The sequence below is a fragment of the Candoia aspera genome, chromosome 8 (genome assembly GCF_035149785.1).
Source record: "Candoia aspera isolate rCanAsp1 chromosome 8, rCanAsp1.hap2, whole genome shotgun sequence".
NCBI lineage: Eukaryota > Metazoa > Chordata > Lepidosauria > Squamata > Boidae > Candoia > Candoia aspera.
Window position 1 is genome coordinate 16,309,661 of NC_086160.1, and position 15,435 is coordinate 16,325,095.

The 15,435-nt window shown below is 41.4% G+C and overlaps 1 protein-coding gene across 1 annotated transcript in view; it reads left to right on the top strand.

The window, feature by feature from the left end:
* The window catches only part of SPATA18 (spermatogenesis associated 18), a 31,274-nt gene extending 16,241 nt beyond the window's left edge, over nucleotides 1-15,033 (top strand). The window contains exons 6-11 of the mRNA XM_063310482.1: nucleotides 5-242; nucleotides 2,265-2,423; nucleotides 5,285-5,460; nucleotides 8,470-8,593; nucleotides 11,326-11,418; nucleotides 14,947-15,033. Of these exons, the coding sequence (XP_063166552.1) occupies nucleotides 5-242; nucleotides 2,265-2,423; nucleotides 5,285-5,460; nucleotides 8,470-8,593; nucleotides 11,326-11,418; nucleotides 14,947-15,033 (877 nt within the window). The remainder of the gene's footprint in view (nucleotides 1-4; nucleotides 243-2,264; nucleotides 2,424-5,284; nucleotides 5,461-8,469; nucleotides 8,594-11,325; nucleotides 11,419-14,946) is intronic.
* The last annotated feature ends 402 nt before the right edge of the window (nucleotides 15,034-15,435 follow it).

The window sequence follows — 15,435 nt, forward strand, 5'->3', positions numbered from 1 at the left end:
TCAGACTTGCACGAAGTCGATCTCCTTCTCCAAGATCTGCCCAAAGTAGATCGCCTAGTCCACTTCCAATACGAAGCTTTTCACCTAGCCGAGGAAGACTCTCTCATGCTTCACGCCATGCTCGCCTTGTGGAACATTTCACTGACATCTATACTCAGGAGCGCCAGGATGCTCAAACTCTCTTGAGGACCTATATTGATGATCTGGAAATGGTGCAGAGAATAATCTATATTGCGGTTGTGGTATGATATACAATTTTTTTTATACCCTGCCTATTAACTTGATAAATGTAAACAGATCATAAACTGCGCTAGAAACTTCACTGCTAGAACCCCTGCAGACAGGTCTCATTACTGAACTCTGAAATGCTGATGTTGGTTCAACAAAATGCTTATCACAGATTATAGATATTTTATAAGGAATGAGATCAGTTGTACATGCAGCCTCCCCCCCAGATGACTTATAAGTGGCCACTGCTGGCTTGTTTAGAGTTTGCTTTAGGAAACTTGCATTTTCTCTACCCTTACTAAACATAGAAAAGGATTCATGGCTTGTTCCTCTGATTAGTGAGCCCAGAAGTCATTAGCAGGTACGTGAAATCTCTGAAACAAACCCTTAAAAAAAATCAATGGCTGGTATTGGCAACTGAAAAGAACAGCCAACATGCATGCTTGGATATATTCACAGGCCTGCAACTAGGGTCTGTGCCACCTGGGGCAAACATGGATTCTGTGCCCATTTTGGCACCCCCCCAGTGCCCATTTTGGTGCCGCCCCCCAGCGCAACACCCAGGGCACATGCTTTCCCGCCCTCCCTTAGTTGTGGCCCTGTATGTTCATAACAAACTATATACCACGTCAGCAGGAGTACCAGGGTTGGATTGCAAGAATCAAGATGGCTACTAGCTGACAGGAAAGAGCATTTTCTGGATCTTTACTGCCATCTAGTAGTTGTCCAAATTTTTGTAGCACAGATATATATTTACCTTTACATGTTTTTGAAAAAACAAGAATGTATTGTGCTTACCTTTTATTAATTGCCTAAATTTAGAGTTGTCATAAACGAGATGGGCGGCAGAGAAATTTAATAAATAAATACATTTATTTTATTTTATTTTATTTAACTTTAATATGGATCATTGATTGTAGTAATAAAGACTACCTCTATTCTATCCCCATTTATAAACATGGCATCTATACCTGGTACTCTGCAGCCACAAATCATATCTGTAACATTCTGTAGATATGAATATGTTTTTGTATATTATTAATCAATTTTTTAAAAAAAATCATTGCATCAGTTTAAGGTAAAGGTAAAGGTTTCCCTTGACGTAAAGTCCAGTCGTGTCCGACTCTAGGGGGCGGTGCTCATCTCCGTTTCAAAGCCTTGGAGCCGGCGTTGTCATAGACACTTCCGGGTCATGTGGCCAGTATGACTCACGGAACGCCGTTACCTTCCCGCCGAAGCGGTACCAATTAATCTACTCACATTTGCATGTTTTCGAACTGCTTGGTGCGCAGAAGCTGGGACGAGCAACGGGAGCTCACCCCGCCGCGCATCAGTTTAATAGATGCTTAAATAGCATGGATTAACAAGTGGATAAGCATTTTACCATATAATATGATTATGAAACATACAGTGGCACAGCTTCTTCAATTCAAGGTTTTATTTGTTTATATTTCAGTTTGTATGGCTGCTCATCTCATCATTGTGACTCTGGGTGACTAACACCAATTAAAAAATACAAGCAAACAACAGCATATCTATCCATCCATCCATTCAGAGGCAGGATAAAACTATAAACTAACATCCATAATCCAACATCAACCTTACTATCTCAGGGATTCTGCCTTACATTTCGACCAACATATCTGGTGACATTTACCATGTCTTCAAGGACTGGGGCTACTGTGATCTCTGGGGGGGTGATTTTCCAAAGATTGGGTGCCAAGACAGAAAAGGGTCTCTTCCTGGGCCCTGCCAGATGGTGCTCTCTAATGGGCTGGACCTGCAACATGCCTCTCCTGCCAGATCTGATGGGACAGGTAGAAACTATTGAAGAGAGGTGGTCCCTCAAATAACCTGGAGGGTTCAATGACCATTGATCCAAGGTTACAAATGATGTTGTTATGCTTGTTTCAACGCTTCAAAAAGCAATTCCTAGTATAGGCAACAGCTGTGGATATCAGTCTCCCTGTGAAGTTTGGGTTTGAACCAGTATTGCCTGGGCATCTAAATTTAACTTGCTCTTTTCTCGTTTGCAGGAGTCCTTCCGTGCAGCAAAGATGGCCTTCAGACAGTTCAAAATTCGTGTTAGAAAGACACTGTCCCTAAGTTACTCAGGGCCTGAACCACTTGAAGATATGGTGATGGACTATATCATTCGTCAGGAAGATCTGTATGATGTTCAGTCCAGTGTCAATGTAAGTGAAACTTGAATGTGGATGAATTGGAATCGCTTTCCCACTAATTTTTTAGATGAAATTACAGGTAGTCCTCGTTTAACAACCATTCATTTAGTGATGGTTCAGACTTAAGATGGTGCTGAAAAAACAGACTTATGACTGGTCCTCACACTTACAATCACCACAGCGTCCCTGTGGTCATGTGATCATGATTTGGGTGTTTGGCAACCAGTTTGCATTTATGATTGTCTCAGTGTCCCATGGTCACGTGACCACCTTTTTCGACTTTCCCGGCTGGCTTCTGGCAAACAAAATGAATGGGGAACCACATGATTTGCTTAACGACCATATGGGCCCACTTAACACTCACAGTGATTCACTTAACGACCATCACAAAAAAGGATGTAAAATCAGGTTGGATTTGCTTAATGACTGCTTTGCTTAGCAATCAAAATTCTGGTCCCAATTGTGATCGTTAAGCAAGGACTATCTGTCCTCTATGGATTTATGTGATATATTTATGTCTATTATTTATGATTTGCCTCTGTTTAGACTTGTATCAATAAGCAGATACAAAATTGAGCAGTGTTAAAACCAGCAATTGGAACAATAGAAGCATTTTGTTGTTTATTCGTTCAGTCGCTTCCGACTCTTCGTGACTTCATGGGCCAGCCCACACCAGAGCTTCCTGTCGGTCGCCAACACCCCCAGCTCCCCCAGGGATGCGTCCGTCACCTCTAGAATATCATCCATCCACTTTGCCTTTGGTCAGCCCCTCTTCCTTTTGCCTTCCACTCTCCCTAGCATCAGCATCTTCTCCAAGGTGTCCTGTCTTCTCATGATGTGGCCAAAGTATTTCAGTTTTGCCTTTAATATCATTCCCTCAAGTGAGCAGTCTGGCTTTATTTCCTGGAGGATGGACTGGTTTGACCTTCTTGCAGTCCAAGGCACTCTCAGAATTTTCCTCCAACACCACAGTTCAAAAGCATCGATCTTCCTTCTCTCAGCCTTCCTTATGGTCCAGCTCTCGCAGCCATATGTTACTACGGGGAACACCATTGCTTTAACTATGCGGACCTTTGTTGTCAGTGTGATGTCTCTGCTCTTAACTATTTTATCGAGGTTTGTCATTGCTCTTCTCCCAAGGATTAAGCGTCTTCTGATTTCCTGACTGCAGTCAGCATCTGCAGTAATCTTTGCACCTAGAAATACAAAGTCTTTAACTGCCTCTATGTTTTCTCCCTCTATTTGCCAGTTAATAGAAGCATAAAACCATTTAAAAATAAAGGCAAACTAATTTTATATATCTATTTATTTCTTTGTTCCGTTTATAAGCCATTTCAATTGTCCAAGTGACTCTAGGCAATATACAATATTAAAACAATAAAGCAAGTAGAAAGCACTAACCCCCCCCACAACCCACAATTGTTTATTTACAAAATGTATATCATGTCCCCATCTAGTTTTACCCCAACTTGTAAACTAAAACAATCCGTACGAATGACGAACATAAATTCCAACAGCATTAAAAACAAGAACTACTACTTTTGCAAGTCTTAAATAACAGCTAACTAGCTTAGCTGTTACTTCTTTAAAACCTCAACAAAACTTTATAACAGTGGTTATATTCACTACTGTCCATGAGGAGGCACCATATAACTGATTTTGCTCTTGCTGGAACTCATCAGATATAGGTACCCCCCATATGATAGGCCTTATAGACATTGTATGTTCCACTCTTTGTAAAACTTCTACAGAGTTTAAGTAAAATACTAACCACCCTGTCAGATGACCTTTTAAACCTCAAATATACAAAAAAGAACCATTTTGGCTGCCTTTCTAAGCAATTGGTGTAGGCACCATCCTAACTGCACAGGGTTGCAACTGAGAAGGTCTCCCTCCAGTCTCCAGTCCTTCTAACCCACAGCAGCATTTCCTCTCAGGAAGTCCTGGCAGATTCTGCTAGGAGATTCTTTACATTGATCATCAGCTTAGCCTCTGAGGGAAAAGTGTTCCCCAGCAGTTATATTCTCAAAGGTGTTATGAGAACTCGATAAATCCACCAGGTCTAAATGTTAGATCAATGAGATCTCTGGGATCAGTAGATCTCTGTATCTTAGGTGATAAAGCACTATTTAACAAGGTCTCAATAGGGTTAATTTTAGTGATGCCCATGATAGATCCCATAATGATGTTTAGTATTATGGGGCTCTGTGAGGCTGGGGATTAAATAACAATGATTATGCTTTCCTTCTAACAAAATGTTCTCATTTGAGTACTGTAAAAATGTGATGAAAACATCCAGGAGTGTCTGAAGGAGGGGGGTCAAAAAAGGCAAGATGGCAGCCATAGCCAAGTGATTGAAACCCTACCCCCTTTGTAATGCATCACATGTAAAACAAAGCCTTAACATATGATGCATTAGAAAGGGGGCAGGGCTTCAATCTCATGTTCATAGCTGCCATCTTGCCTTTTTGACCCTTCCTCCAGTTACCTCTGAAAACATCCCTATTCCTAATTATGTCTGACTTCACTGCCTCTTCAATTGTATAATTGTGGCAGTAGATAATTTTTAGGCAAATCCCTAAAATAGAGTTTTAGTGAAATAGTACATAGTAAATGATTATGCTGATTTAATTTAAATTAAATGCAAACTATTACCACATGGTTTGCGATGGATGCCGGTAGGTTGATGATGTGATTTTAAAAAAAGAAAGTTTTGGAAACCATTCAATCTTAACATGGTCGTTCCTTCATTTTGTGTTCCAGTTGGCCTGTCTGCATTTATTACTACTGCATTTATTATTATTATTATTATTTTGATAATTTGCAATTAGTTTTCTCTAGGAAATAACAACACATATTTTATATGCTTTCAGGAAGTCATCCGTGTAATGAACATCAGTCCTAAGATTTCTTTCCCAGCTGGAGTTGATTTTATCATGATCAGTGGTTTGATACGAGAGTTGTGCCGCTTAGCTTTTTCCATGCAGACTCTTGACCCACCCCTTGATATTTCTTTCGGCATAGATGGGGAGCTGTTCAACGAATACAAGTAAGAGAAACCAAAGTGTGCATGTTTTGCATTCCTAATGTAAAAAGACAAAAAGATGCAGAGACACAGGAGGTCTCCTCCCCGAGTGGAGACATGCTGAATTAGTCAGTGTTCACTTCTGCATATTATTCAGGGAGGGTTATAATGTCAAAAAACCCACAATTTTGGCATGTTATGCTACTTAACTTATTGTCAGCCCTATAAGATAGACCAGATTAAGTAACCAATGCCACATAGGTCAGGACTACTTTTATTGTAGTTATAGAATACAATAGTTTTGCAAGTCTGAAGGTTCTTCCCCTTCCCTCCCTTTGTCTTTATGTGAACTAGAGAGGGGCTTATCTGAGATGTTTTCTCAAGCTTTTGTCTTGGCCCAGGCTCAAGCCCCTCTTATCTGATCGCTGCCTTGTTAGCAGCTCTTCCTCCTGTACATCAGGGCCATTCCCTCTGCCCTCTACACTTGCACACAGGCAACCGGTAATAAAACGTTATTAAGCTTTGGGCCCTTCCGTGGTCCTTCTCAGGTAGGCTGATGGATCTCTTGGCTCTAAGGGCAGAAGACAATTGAGACTGTCAGCTAGGTGAGGTGATGTCCTGTTTCACAGACTGACTCAGAATTTGAATACAATTTACATTTATTAAAATTCAAACAACAATAAATAGAAGTTCAATATTAAATAAATTGAAACTTATTAATTAACGATTAGGAAACTGAAGATCTATATGGAAATTGGAATACAACAAAATTTGATTAATAAACTAAGGTAATTAATTCTGAGATAAATTGATTCTCAAAAGTCAACAGGAAGAAAAATAATCATTAGCAAACAGGAAATTACGTTTAAGGATCAAATCAACTGATGGTGCAGTGCTGAATTATCAGTTGGATCAATTTAGTAGAAGTCATTAACTCAAGGCAATCACCGGCAGCTAGGAATGGATTGAACCACGTTGAATCAGAGGCAGAGGAATCTGGTTAACTGATTAGAAAACGGGATTGATCTGTGGTATGACAGGAAGAGTTGAAATGAATAACTGTGAGGTAATGACCGTGGCGATTTTGAAGGAACTGGATAAGCATACAGAAGCTGAAGCGGAGATTTACTCCTAATTGTTTTGACTATGAAGTCAGATATTTTGTTGTTTATTGGTTCAGTCGCTTCCGACTCTTCGTGACTTCATGGACCAGCCCACGCCAGAGCTTCCTGTCAGTCATCAACACCCCCAGCTCCCCCAGGGACGCGTCCGTCACCTCTAGAATATCATCCATTCACCTTGCCCTTGGTCGGCCCCTCTTCCTTTTGCCCTCCACTCTCCCTAGCATCAGCATCTTCTCCAGGGTGTCCTGTCTTCTCATTATGTGGCCAAAGTATTTCAGATATGTCAGTGCTGAAATTACATCGCAATTAAGGTTTTGAAGGCAGATGTATGGCCGTGACGGCTGAGGTAATTTTTAAGGGATTGCTGAATTAAAGTCTGATGCGCTGGAAGAAGTGGGCGATTGGATGGTATCCGTTACTGGTAGACTGGATTTACCAATATCAATAGGATTTTCTGAGTCCAGAAACTGTTCAGGAAGTGCTGAGATGAATTCGCAAGGCTGCAGATAGGAACGGTTGTCTCCAGTGCCCTTCTGAATCTTCCTGCGGCTTTTATAGTCCGCAAGATCACACCATTGCCGATTGTGAGCCAATTGGGCTTCTCATTGCTCAGCTCTCCTTAACAACCACCTTTCTTGAGTGCTGATTGGCGGTGGCGAGCCTGATTCACTGCCTGTTCTCCTCAGCTGTTCCGCTTCTTCCTATTCGAGGCTTTTCTTTGCTTGTAAGTCTTCCTCTGTTTTTTCCGCTTGGCTTAGTAGTTTTTGGGGGGCTTGGCTTAGTGCTTTTTCCAGGCTGCCCTCTTCACTCTCTGACTCAGTCTTGATCCTAACAGGTGATACACCTGCAGCCAGCCAGGTATACTGGTGGAGATAATAACAATTTTGGCCTGAAAAAGTTACCGTAGGCTTATCCACTACGTAACTAGGGCCATCCTCTCCTTGACTGAGATTCCACAGCTGTGTGGTTATAAATACACTAACTTTTAATCCCTCAACAACACTGTGCAGTCAGAAGGCCATTTCCTAGCAGGCAAGATACTAACTTAGATTATTATATTAATTTGTTTGGCTATACTATGACACATTAAAACAGGTCCTTTGGTCCACTGATTTCGGACTTGCTTTTTAACAACTTTAACAACTTCTTGAGTGATTTCTACTGCTGCTCAATCATTTTGTGACATAACACCTCCCCCTCCAAGATACTGCTGGTTGGAGTTTGCATATGACTAGACTATAAATGTGGTTTGGTGTTGAGACTGAAAACAAATTCCCAGACTCAAGACTCTTTCATTCTAAGCAGAGGGCTTTTTTTGTTAGGTTCCAGATGTTGGATATGAAAGTTCTCTAAAAGCAAACAAACAAACAAAATAATTAAATCCCAGAAACTTGAAGCCTACTTATTCTTTTCATAAACTCAGCAGCATCAGCAGGGGTGTGTGTATCAAAAGGTGCAAGATGGTGGGTGTGGCATAATAATCTAAGGCTTGCGTCTTTTGTACCTATGTACCAAATGGGTGGGGCATGGATTGCAGTGCTGTGCCTGCCATCTTGTAGATGTTGATATACCCACCCTTTGTGGATGCCATTGTATAAACTATGCATTAAAAACAACCTCATTCACTTCAGATGGTAATAATCACCTCATTTTTAGAGTTGTGGGCTATGTTTACAAGTCTCCTGTTTCATACTCTGCTTCTTTTAAGGATTGGGGAGAGACTCAACATTTTATTGCAAGTACCATCTGAGTCTTTTCCTTAGTCCACATAGGGAACATTTACCACAGAGTAAATGTGATAATTGTTTTGTGTTCCATGGGAAAAGATGAGATGCAAAGGTGATAAACACACTTCTGTCCTTTCAACTACAACCTCAGTTGCAACTAAACTTCTTTCGCATCTGATTAGATACCGTCGCAGCTATGATTCTGATTTCACAGCCCCACTGGTTGCCTATCATGTCTGGCCAGCTCTCATGGAAGAAGATTCGGTGATTGTGAAGGGAGAGGCTGTAACTAGAAGAGATGTTCTGGTAGGCTGTCTTTTAAAATTTTAAACAGAGGCTGAGATCCCTCCATTGGGTGCCACATGCAATGAATGGTATTAAAGTAGGAGGTTCTGAAAGGGGTAGTCAAAAGAGTCAAGATGGCACCCATGTCCATCTGATCAAAACCCCAGTCTTTGTTTATGTGCAATGCATGTAAAAAGGGGTGGGATTTTGATCATGCAAGTGTGGGTGCCATTTTGACATTTTTGGCCCCCTCTGTGGATACCCCTAATTTTATAGAATATTGAAATACCTGCACCAGCTGCCAATGGTTTGGAAAGCTGTTTGATTCAACTGTTAAGATTTCTGGACATCTACAGGCTGTTTCTCTCTTTAGGAACCCATGCAGTTATTAATATCTTCAGGTTATGCTCTTTATACCACCCCTTACAGAAGTCTGTATTAAAGACATGAAGGAAAAAACTTTGATGGGGTTGCCCTTAAACAATGGATCACATGCCCTTAGCAGTTGCAGTGATTTCCTTAGCTCTGTTTTTTTTAAAAAGTGTCCACACATATTTTTAATTTGACTTTTAAAAATACTTTAAAAAAAAATTGGGACGAATGTCATTTTTAATGTATTTTATGATATTGTAATTATTTTTGAGTTGCTTTGTATTTTAGGGTGATTTTCAGAGATGTAATCTCTGAATGCAATATTTTAATTATTCTTAAAAATGATATCTCCTTCTGTTGGCATTCTTCTCAGTCAGAACTATTCTTGATGGACCCCAGTCTTCATATGCAGATTTTGAGAGATGGGCAAAGTAAAATTTTTGGTCCATGTAACCCCCTTCGTGGGGATGCAGTGGCGCTGCGGGTTAAACCGCTGAGCTTGCCGATCAGAAGGTCAGCGGTTCGAATCCGCATGACGGGGTGAGCTCCCATTGCTAGTCCCAGCTCCTGCCAACCTAGCAGTTCGAAAACATGCAAATGTGAGTAGATTAATAGGTACCGCTTCGGCGGTCAGGTAATGGCGTTCTGTGACTGTCATGCCAGCCACATGACCACGGAAGTGTCTACGGACAAACACTGGCTCTTCGGCTTTGAAACGGAGATGAGCACCGCCCCCTAGAGTCGGACACAACTGGACTTAATGTCAAGGGAAACCTTTACCTTTACCTAACCCCCTTTAGTACAGACTAAATAACAGGGCCATTTGCTCCTTCTTTTCTGTCTTACTTAGTATGCTTCATTTATATCAGAGACAAAAGTTGTTGGGGGAGAGGAGAAATAAAATATAATGCTGATTATACTAGCAGATGGTTATTGATGCAGTCTTGGACTGGTACAGTCTTACAGTTATGATACTGAACTTCGTTTATTGATAACCATATTTACCCCCAAAGAAAACAATCTGGAATTTAAGACAGTCACATACCTACCGGAGGAAGAGTTAGATTGAAAAAGATTACAACTCACACAAACATCCCAGCAATGCTCAACTTCCCTACCTTACAATCTAAAATTGGCAATCTCAACTGTGATCAATTCTAAAGATGTTCACCCCCCCCCAGTTATATCTGTGTATGTACGTGCACATTTATATAACACAGATACATGCTTACTAAAAAACACATTCCAAAGAAACACATTCCAGAAGCAAAAGACAAATGAATATTAGCTGAATTAATAATGGCTGATTAAAATAAAATACCCCATTTATAAAATTAAGTCATCTCCCAGCTGCAGATTTTCTCTATCCCATGTAAACCACTCTCACACAGAGAAACACACAAGGAGACATACATATATAGTCTAACACACAAATACAAACACACCTCTGAAAGAGTTATCAAAGGAAGAATTTCTTTTAAAAGACACAACCTATCTTCTCTAAGCTGGCTCTTTCCAGATGTTGAAGAACTACAACTCACTCAATTCCATGTGGGCTGGGAATCCTGGGAGTTGGGAATTCAACACAATTGGAGGGTGTCAGCTTGGAGAACTGTGATATACACTGGGTTCAGGCATTATGCTAAGCTGTAATGTGGTTTGTTTGGTTTTGGCTTAGTGTGTTGTTTGGACCCAGATATTTGGGTTTGTAAATCTGCTTTGGTATGATGTGTGAATCCAGCTAATTGTGACATTCAGTAAACCATGGTTAAGCACAATTTGTCAACTGGATTGTAGAGGCGATAAGGTTTAGAATTTCAGCTGCATGTTGAATGGGAGGCTGAAATTGTAAAGCATCTTGCTTGAGAGAAATTCCACATAATTTGCATGCTAAGATTGGGACTGGAGTCTGGAACATGGTAGAGCAGTATTTCCCAACCTTCACAGCTTCCAGATGTGTGTTCAATTCCCAGAGTCGTTAGCAATGGCCAACCTGGCTGGGGACTTCTGGAATCCGGTGTCCAGAGAGTGGGGTCAAAACAAGGCAAGATGGCCCATAAAAAACAGGTGGAGCTTCATCTTGACTGTTTTGACCATACCCTGTGGACACCCCTGCTGGAAACTGGTCCCCATTTCTGCAAATGGTCAAGATTTGCCAACCCTGCAGTAGATTAATGCAGAACAAGTCCTTTCTTCCACAATACTACCTTGGTCTTCTGTAAAGTCTACTCACTAAAGCAGTGTTTCTCGACCTCAACAACTTTAAGAGGTTGGGTGGACATCAACTCCCAGAATTCCCCAGCCAGCCATGGTTGATCAACACTGCACTAAAGGATCCCTGCTTAACCAAGATCTATTTCATACTTTGCATTTTATTTCAGTGGTCTTCCAGGAGCAGAAACAGGAGCTGCAGCCACAGACGCAGCCGCAGTGTTAGCCCTCTGGCTCGTAGTACAGGCTACTCCCGGCATTTGGTAAAGTAAAATGAATAGACTATTGTAACAGTTCAAAATAAGATGCACCCCCAGGAGTCTGCACTGAACACAACATTTATAAACATGTTTTTTTAAAGAACAGACTACTCACAATATGGGGATGAGGAGTAGGGAGGCTGTGGTTAAAAACACTCTGCTTAAGTGTGCAGACCTACAGTAGTTCCTCAGTCTCATGGGTTGTCTGCGTGCGTGGAATTATACTGGTAAAACAGGAAACCCACGCCCCATTTGTGGCCCCTAACCCTAATCTTGAGATTGTGCTGCCAACACAATTCAGTGGTAGGAAAAACAATAAGATGAGGGGGGGAAGGGAGCAGCTAAAGACCACTTTAAGCTACCTCAGCTGTGGTTTGGGGACAAGGCAAAGGCAATGTCATGAGGACATGGCATAGAAAAATGGTTGACATGAGGATGAGTCCTTAGGGGTTTGTAGAAGATAATTTATTAGCTCACTAATCCCCAGTGCTCATTTATAGCTCAACTCTCACAGGTTTTGGCAACCTATAACTCTAAGCAGGCCACTCATGGCCTTCCGTGATCATTTTTACAATCTTTGGCAGCCTCGCTCCAAAGATTACAGCTTCCTGCCAGTTGGAGATAGAAAGCACATGAAAACAGTAACCCAAGCCTTAACTGAGAAATATTTAAGAGGACAAGGAACTATCATCCAAACTTGGCCCGATCCAGCCTCACACACTTTGCAACCCTCACCCCTTCTCCAAAGGTTACACGTGGCTCTTGGCCAGCAAGGGTTGCCTATTCTTACTAAAAACAGGCCACGCAGAGGGGCCTTGGAAGATGATGGATTGTTCAATGCAAAGTGCAGATTTTTTCTTCTTCTGGGCTCAATGGTTTATGCAAGAAAGCTGAAGCTTCGTTGGTCCAGAAGCATCTGGGAAAAGTATGGGAAGTTTGTTTTTCATAACATAATTGGGAGCTACAATTCACTGTCCCATACAGCTGGAGGGGCTTCTAGTGATGTGATGAAGTTGTGGGGCCATTTAGGAACTGAAGTTTATGCCAGCACATTTTTCTCCTTGTCACGGACTGGTGGATTGCTCTTAAACACAGATGTCTGGTAGGGCTATTGTATCTGAATTGCAAACATCTATATCAGTGTTTCTCAACCTTGGCAGCTTGTAGATGAGTGGACTTCAACTCCCAGAATTCCCCAGCCAGCATACTGGCTGGGAAATTCTGGGAGTTGAAGTCCACGCATCTTCAAGCTGCCAAGGTTGAGAAACGCTGATCTATATGATTGCTAGATGGCAGTAGAGCAATACACAAAATTCTAACTGACCTAGTTTGCTTTGGAGAGTGAATACCTTTACTGATCAAATATATAGACCTCAAAAATAGTCCTGTGCTTCAAAGCACTAAGATGTATTCTAATAGTGGCAATGTAGGCAAGATGAAATTATTATTATAATTTTTTTTCATACCAGTTAATCTATGTTTAACTAAACTATGCTTAACTAACTAAATAGTTAAACATAATTTAATTTTATCTATGATTACTTAAATACTTTATCAATAAAACGTAGACCTGCCAGATCTGGGCTGCAGAAATATGAACAACCAATAGAGGGCCACAGAGTAATACAGAAGAATAACTCTTTGTGGCCATCTAGTGGTCAAGTGCAATTTAGATGCTGGATCTTGTAGCCCTATCATTTCTTCATGATCCTGGGACTGGTTTCTTAGAAGTGTATTTATCATTAATCTCCAAAATAAAACGGAGACAGCATGCAGCAAATATAAAGCAGGTGATCTGATTTCTATTCTAATTCACAATTCTGCTTTATTTGTCTTGTGAATGGGCTGCCTGTCATTTTAAGCAGTGATAAATTGACCCTGATCTTGCACATATGCATTAACGCATAAAATGTGTTTATGTCCGCATTTGTTTCCCGTTATTGAATTCTTGGTTTCCTTTCTTCCTTCATGGTGGTGGAAGACATGAAAAGGAATCCTGCTAAGCTTTCTTACAGTGCTTGTCATGAGTAAGGATGGCGAGCAGGGGGCTCCCATCCAGACTGTCAAGCGCATGCGTAGCACTGATGAATTGTTCAGCCATTCAAAGAGACACAGATCGGGACTGCCTTAACCCTTGGGGGTTATATGTCTGGGTTTTCCCCACGCTTCTTCAGTTTGTTAGGATTCCTGTTAAGTACTAGCAATAAATATTAGCGACCAGTTCCTTGTCTCAGTGTGTTTCCTGGTTGTTAGGACAGTGCTTCAGCTCTGGCCCCATTACCTTTTCACTTATTGGTGGTAGTGTTGGTGGTGGGAGAGGGTGAGGAGATGAGGAGAAGCAGCTCCATCATAGAGCTTGCTGATTTTGCAATCATAGTTTAAGGGGTGTCTACTGGGGGAAGGGGGATTCAAAAAGTCAAGATCAGTGTTTCTCAACCTTGGCAACTTGAGGATGTGTGGACTTCAACTCCCAGAATTCCCCAGCCAGCATGGCTGGCTGGGGAATTCTGAGAGTTGAAGTCCATATATCTTCAAGCTGCCAAGGTTGAGAAATACCGGTCAAGATGGTTGCTGTGACCATGCAACTGAAGCTGCCATCTTGACTTTTTTTTTAACATCCCTCCCTCCCCTGTGGATGCATAATTTTCATCTCAGATATCTGTTTCTTTTGCAGGAAGATCCCAGTTTTTGAGCTGTATGCTTTACAGAAAGGTTGGATCATAGAAAAGGAATAAAGTGGCTTTTCATAAACCATCCATTCTTGTGAAATGTACTAAAATTGCAAAATGGTCTCAGCAAGAGCCCTTCCAGCAAAGGTCCCCTTCTTAGTGCAACATTAGCTGCTGCATCCGGGAGTGAGGAGAGATAGTCCAAGTTGAGTGGAAAGAGATGATACTTTGCCTCCCACTAGGCCCAGGTCACACTGCCAAGAAACTAGGTTAATGGCCATGGAGAAAAAAAAGCTACAGTAAGGCATCCTTCTATTCCCAGATAGTTAGGAGCTTCTCATGTTATTCAGGCAGCAACGGAAGGAGCTTCTGTGTAGCAACTGGTGTGTTGGCAGTACCATAACTGGGAAAAATGGTGCAAGATGGCGGCCACAATGGTGCAATTGAAGTTCTGCCTGTTTTTCATGTGTGTTGCATGTGGGACACACCTAAAAGATGGGCAGGGCTTTGATTGCACCATTGTGATTGCCATCTTGACTTTTTGTACCACACCCTTTGCACACCCCTGCATATACCAGATGTGATGGAGCCTCTAATGCCTGGGCATTCAATAACTGGGCTGCCAAATGCAGATGAGGCAGAGTTTGGTATGTCTATTTTCTGCCATCCAGCCTTTTGGAGCCCAGGGAGAATTTACCTTCCCAACCAGAATTCTCAGCCACCATGATGATTGTAGAATTGGGGCCAGCTTGTTTAGGTTTCCCCATCTGGTCTGATGTCATGTGTTCAGTTCAGATTTGTTTTTCTAGACTAAAAGGAACGAAGATGAATCAAAACATCTTCATCTTTCTTTGTCTTTTAGCCAACTCGAAGCCGGAGCCCTTCCCCACTAAGGAACGGAAGCCCAAGTAAGTGGGCCTATTCAGAATGTAGGCAGCTATGGCTTTAAAATGCTTGGATAATCAAGTAAAGAGACAATATATAATTTTCCAGGCTCTTCTTTTTCTTTAAAACCGGTGCTCTTCAATTGCACTGTTTTAACATAAATGGTTTTCCTTAATGATGTTAAAGCTTTTGATTACCGGGTTTAGAATTCCTTGGGTCATGTTATCCAAGCATTCCCATATTGTGATGTTCTCTTAATCTTTGTTGCCATTATTAGCATTCATAGCAATTCAGTACTTTCTTTTAGAGCTTTCTTTAGGGAGATAAACAGCAAAGGGGGGTTCTTTCCAGAACTAAGAAAAATTATTTGTAAGTGCAGGTAATTCTGTGCTGAATATAGGCACTCACTATACTGTAAATTACCACAATTTGCTGGAAAAAGCCAATTCTAGGTACTTAACCTTTG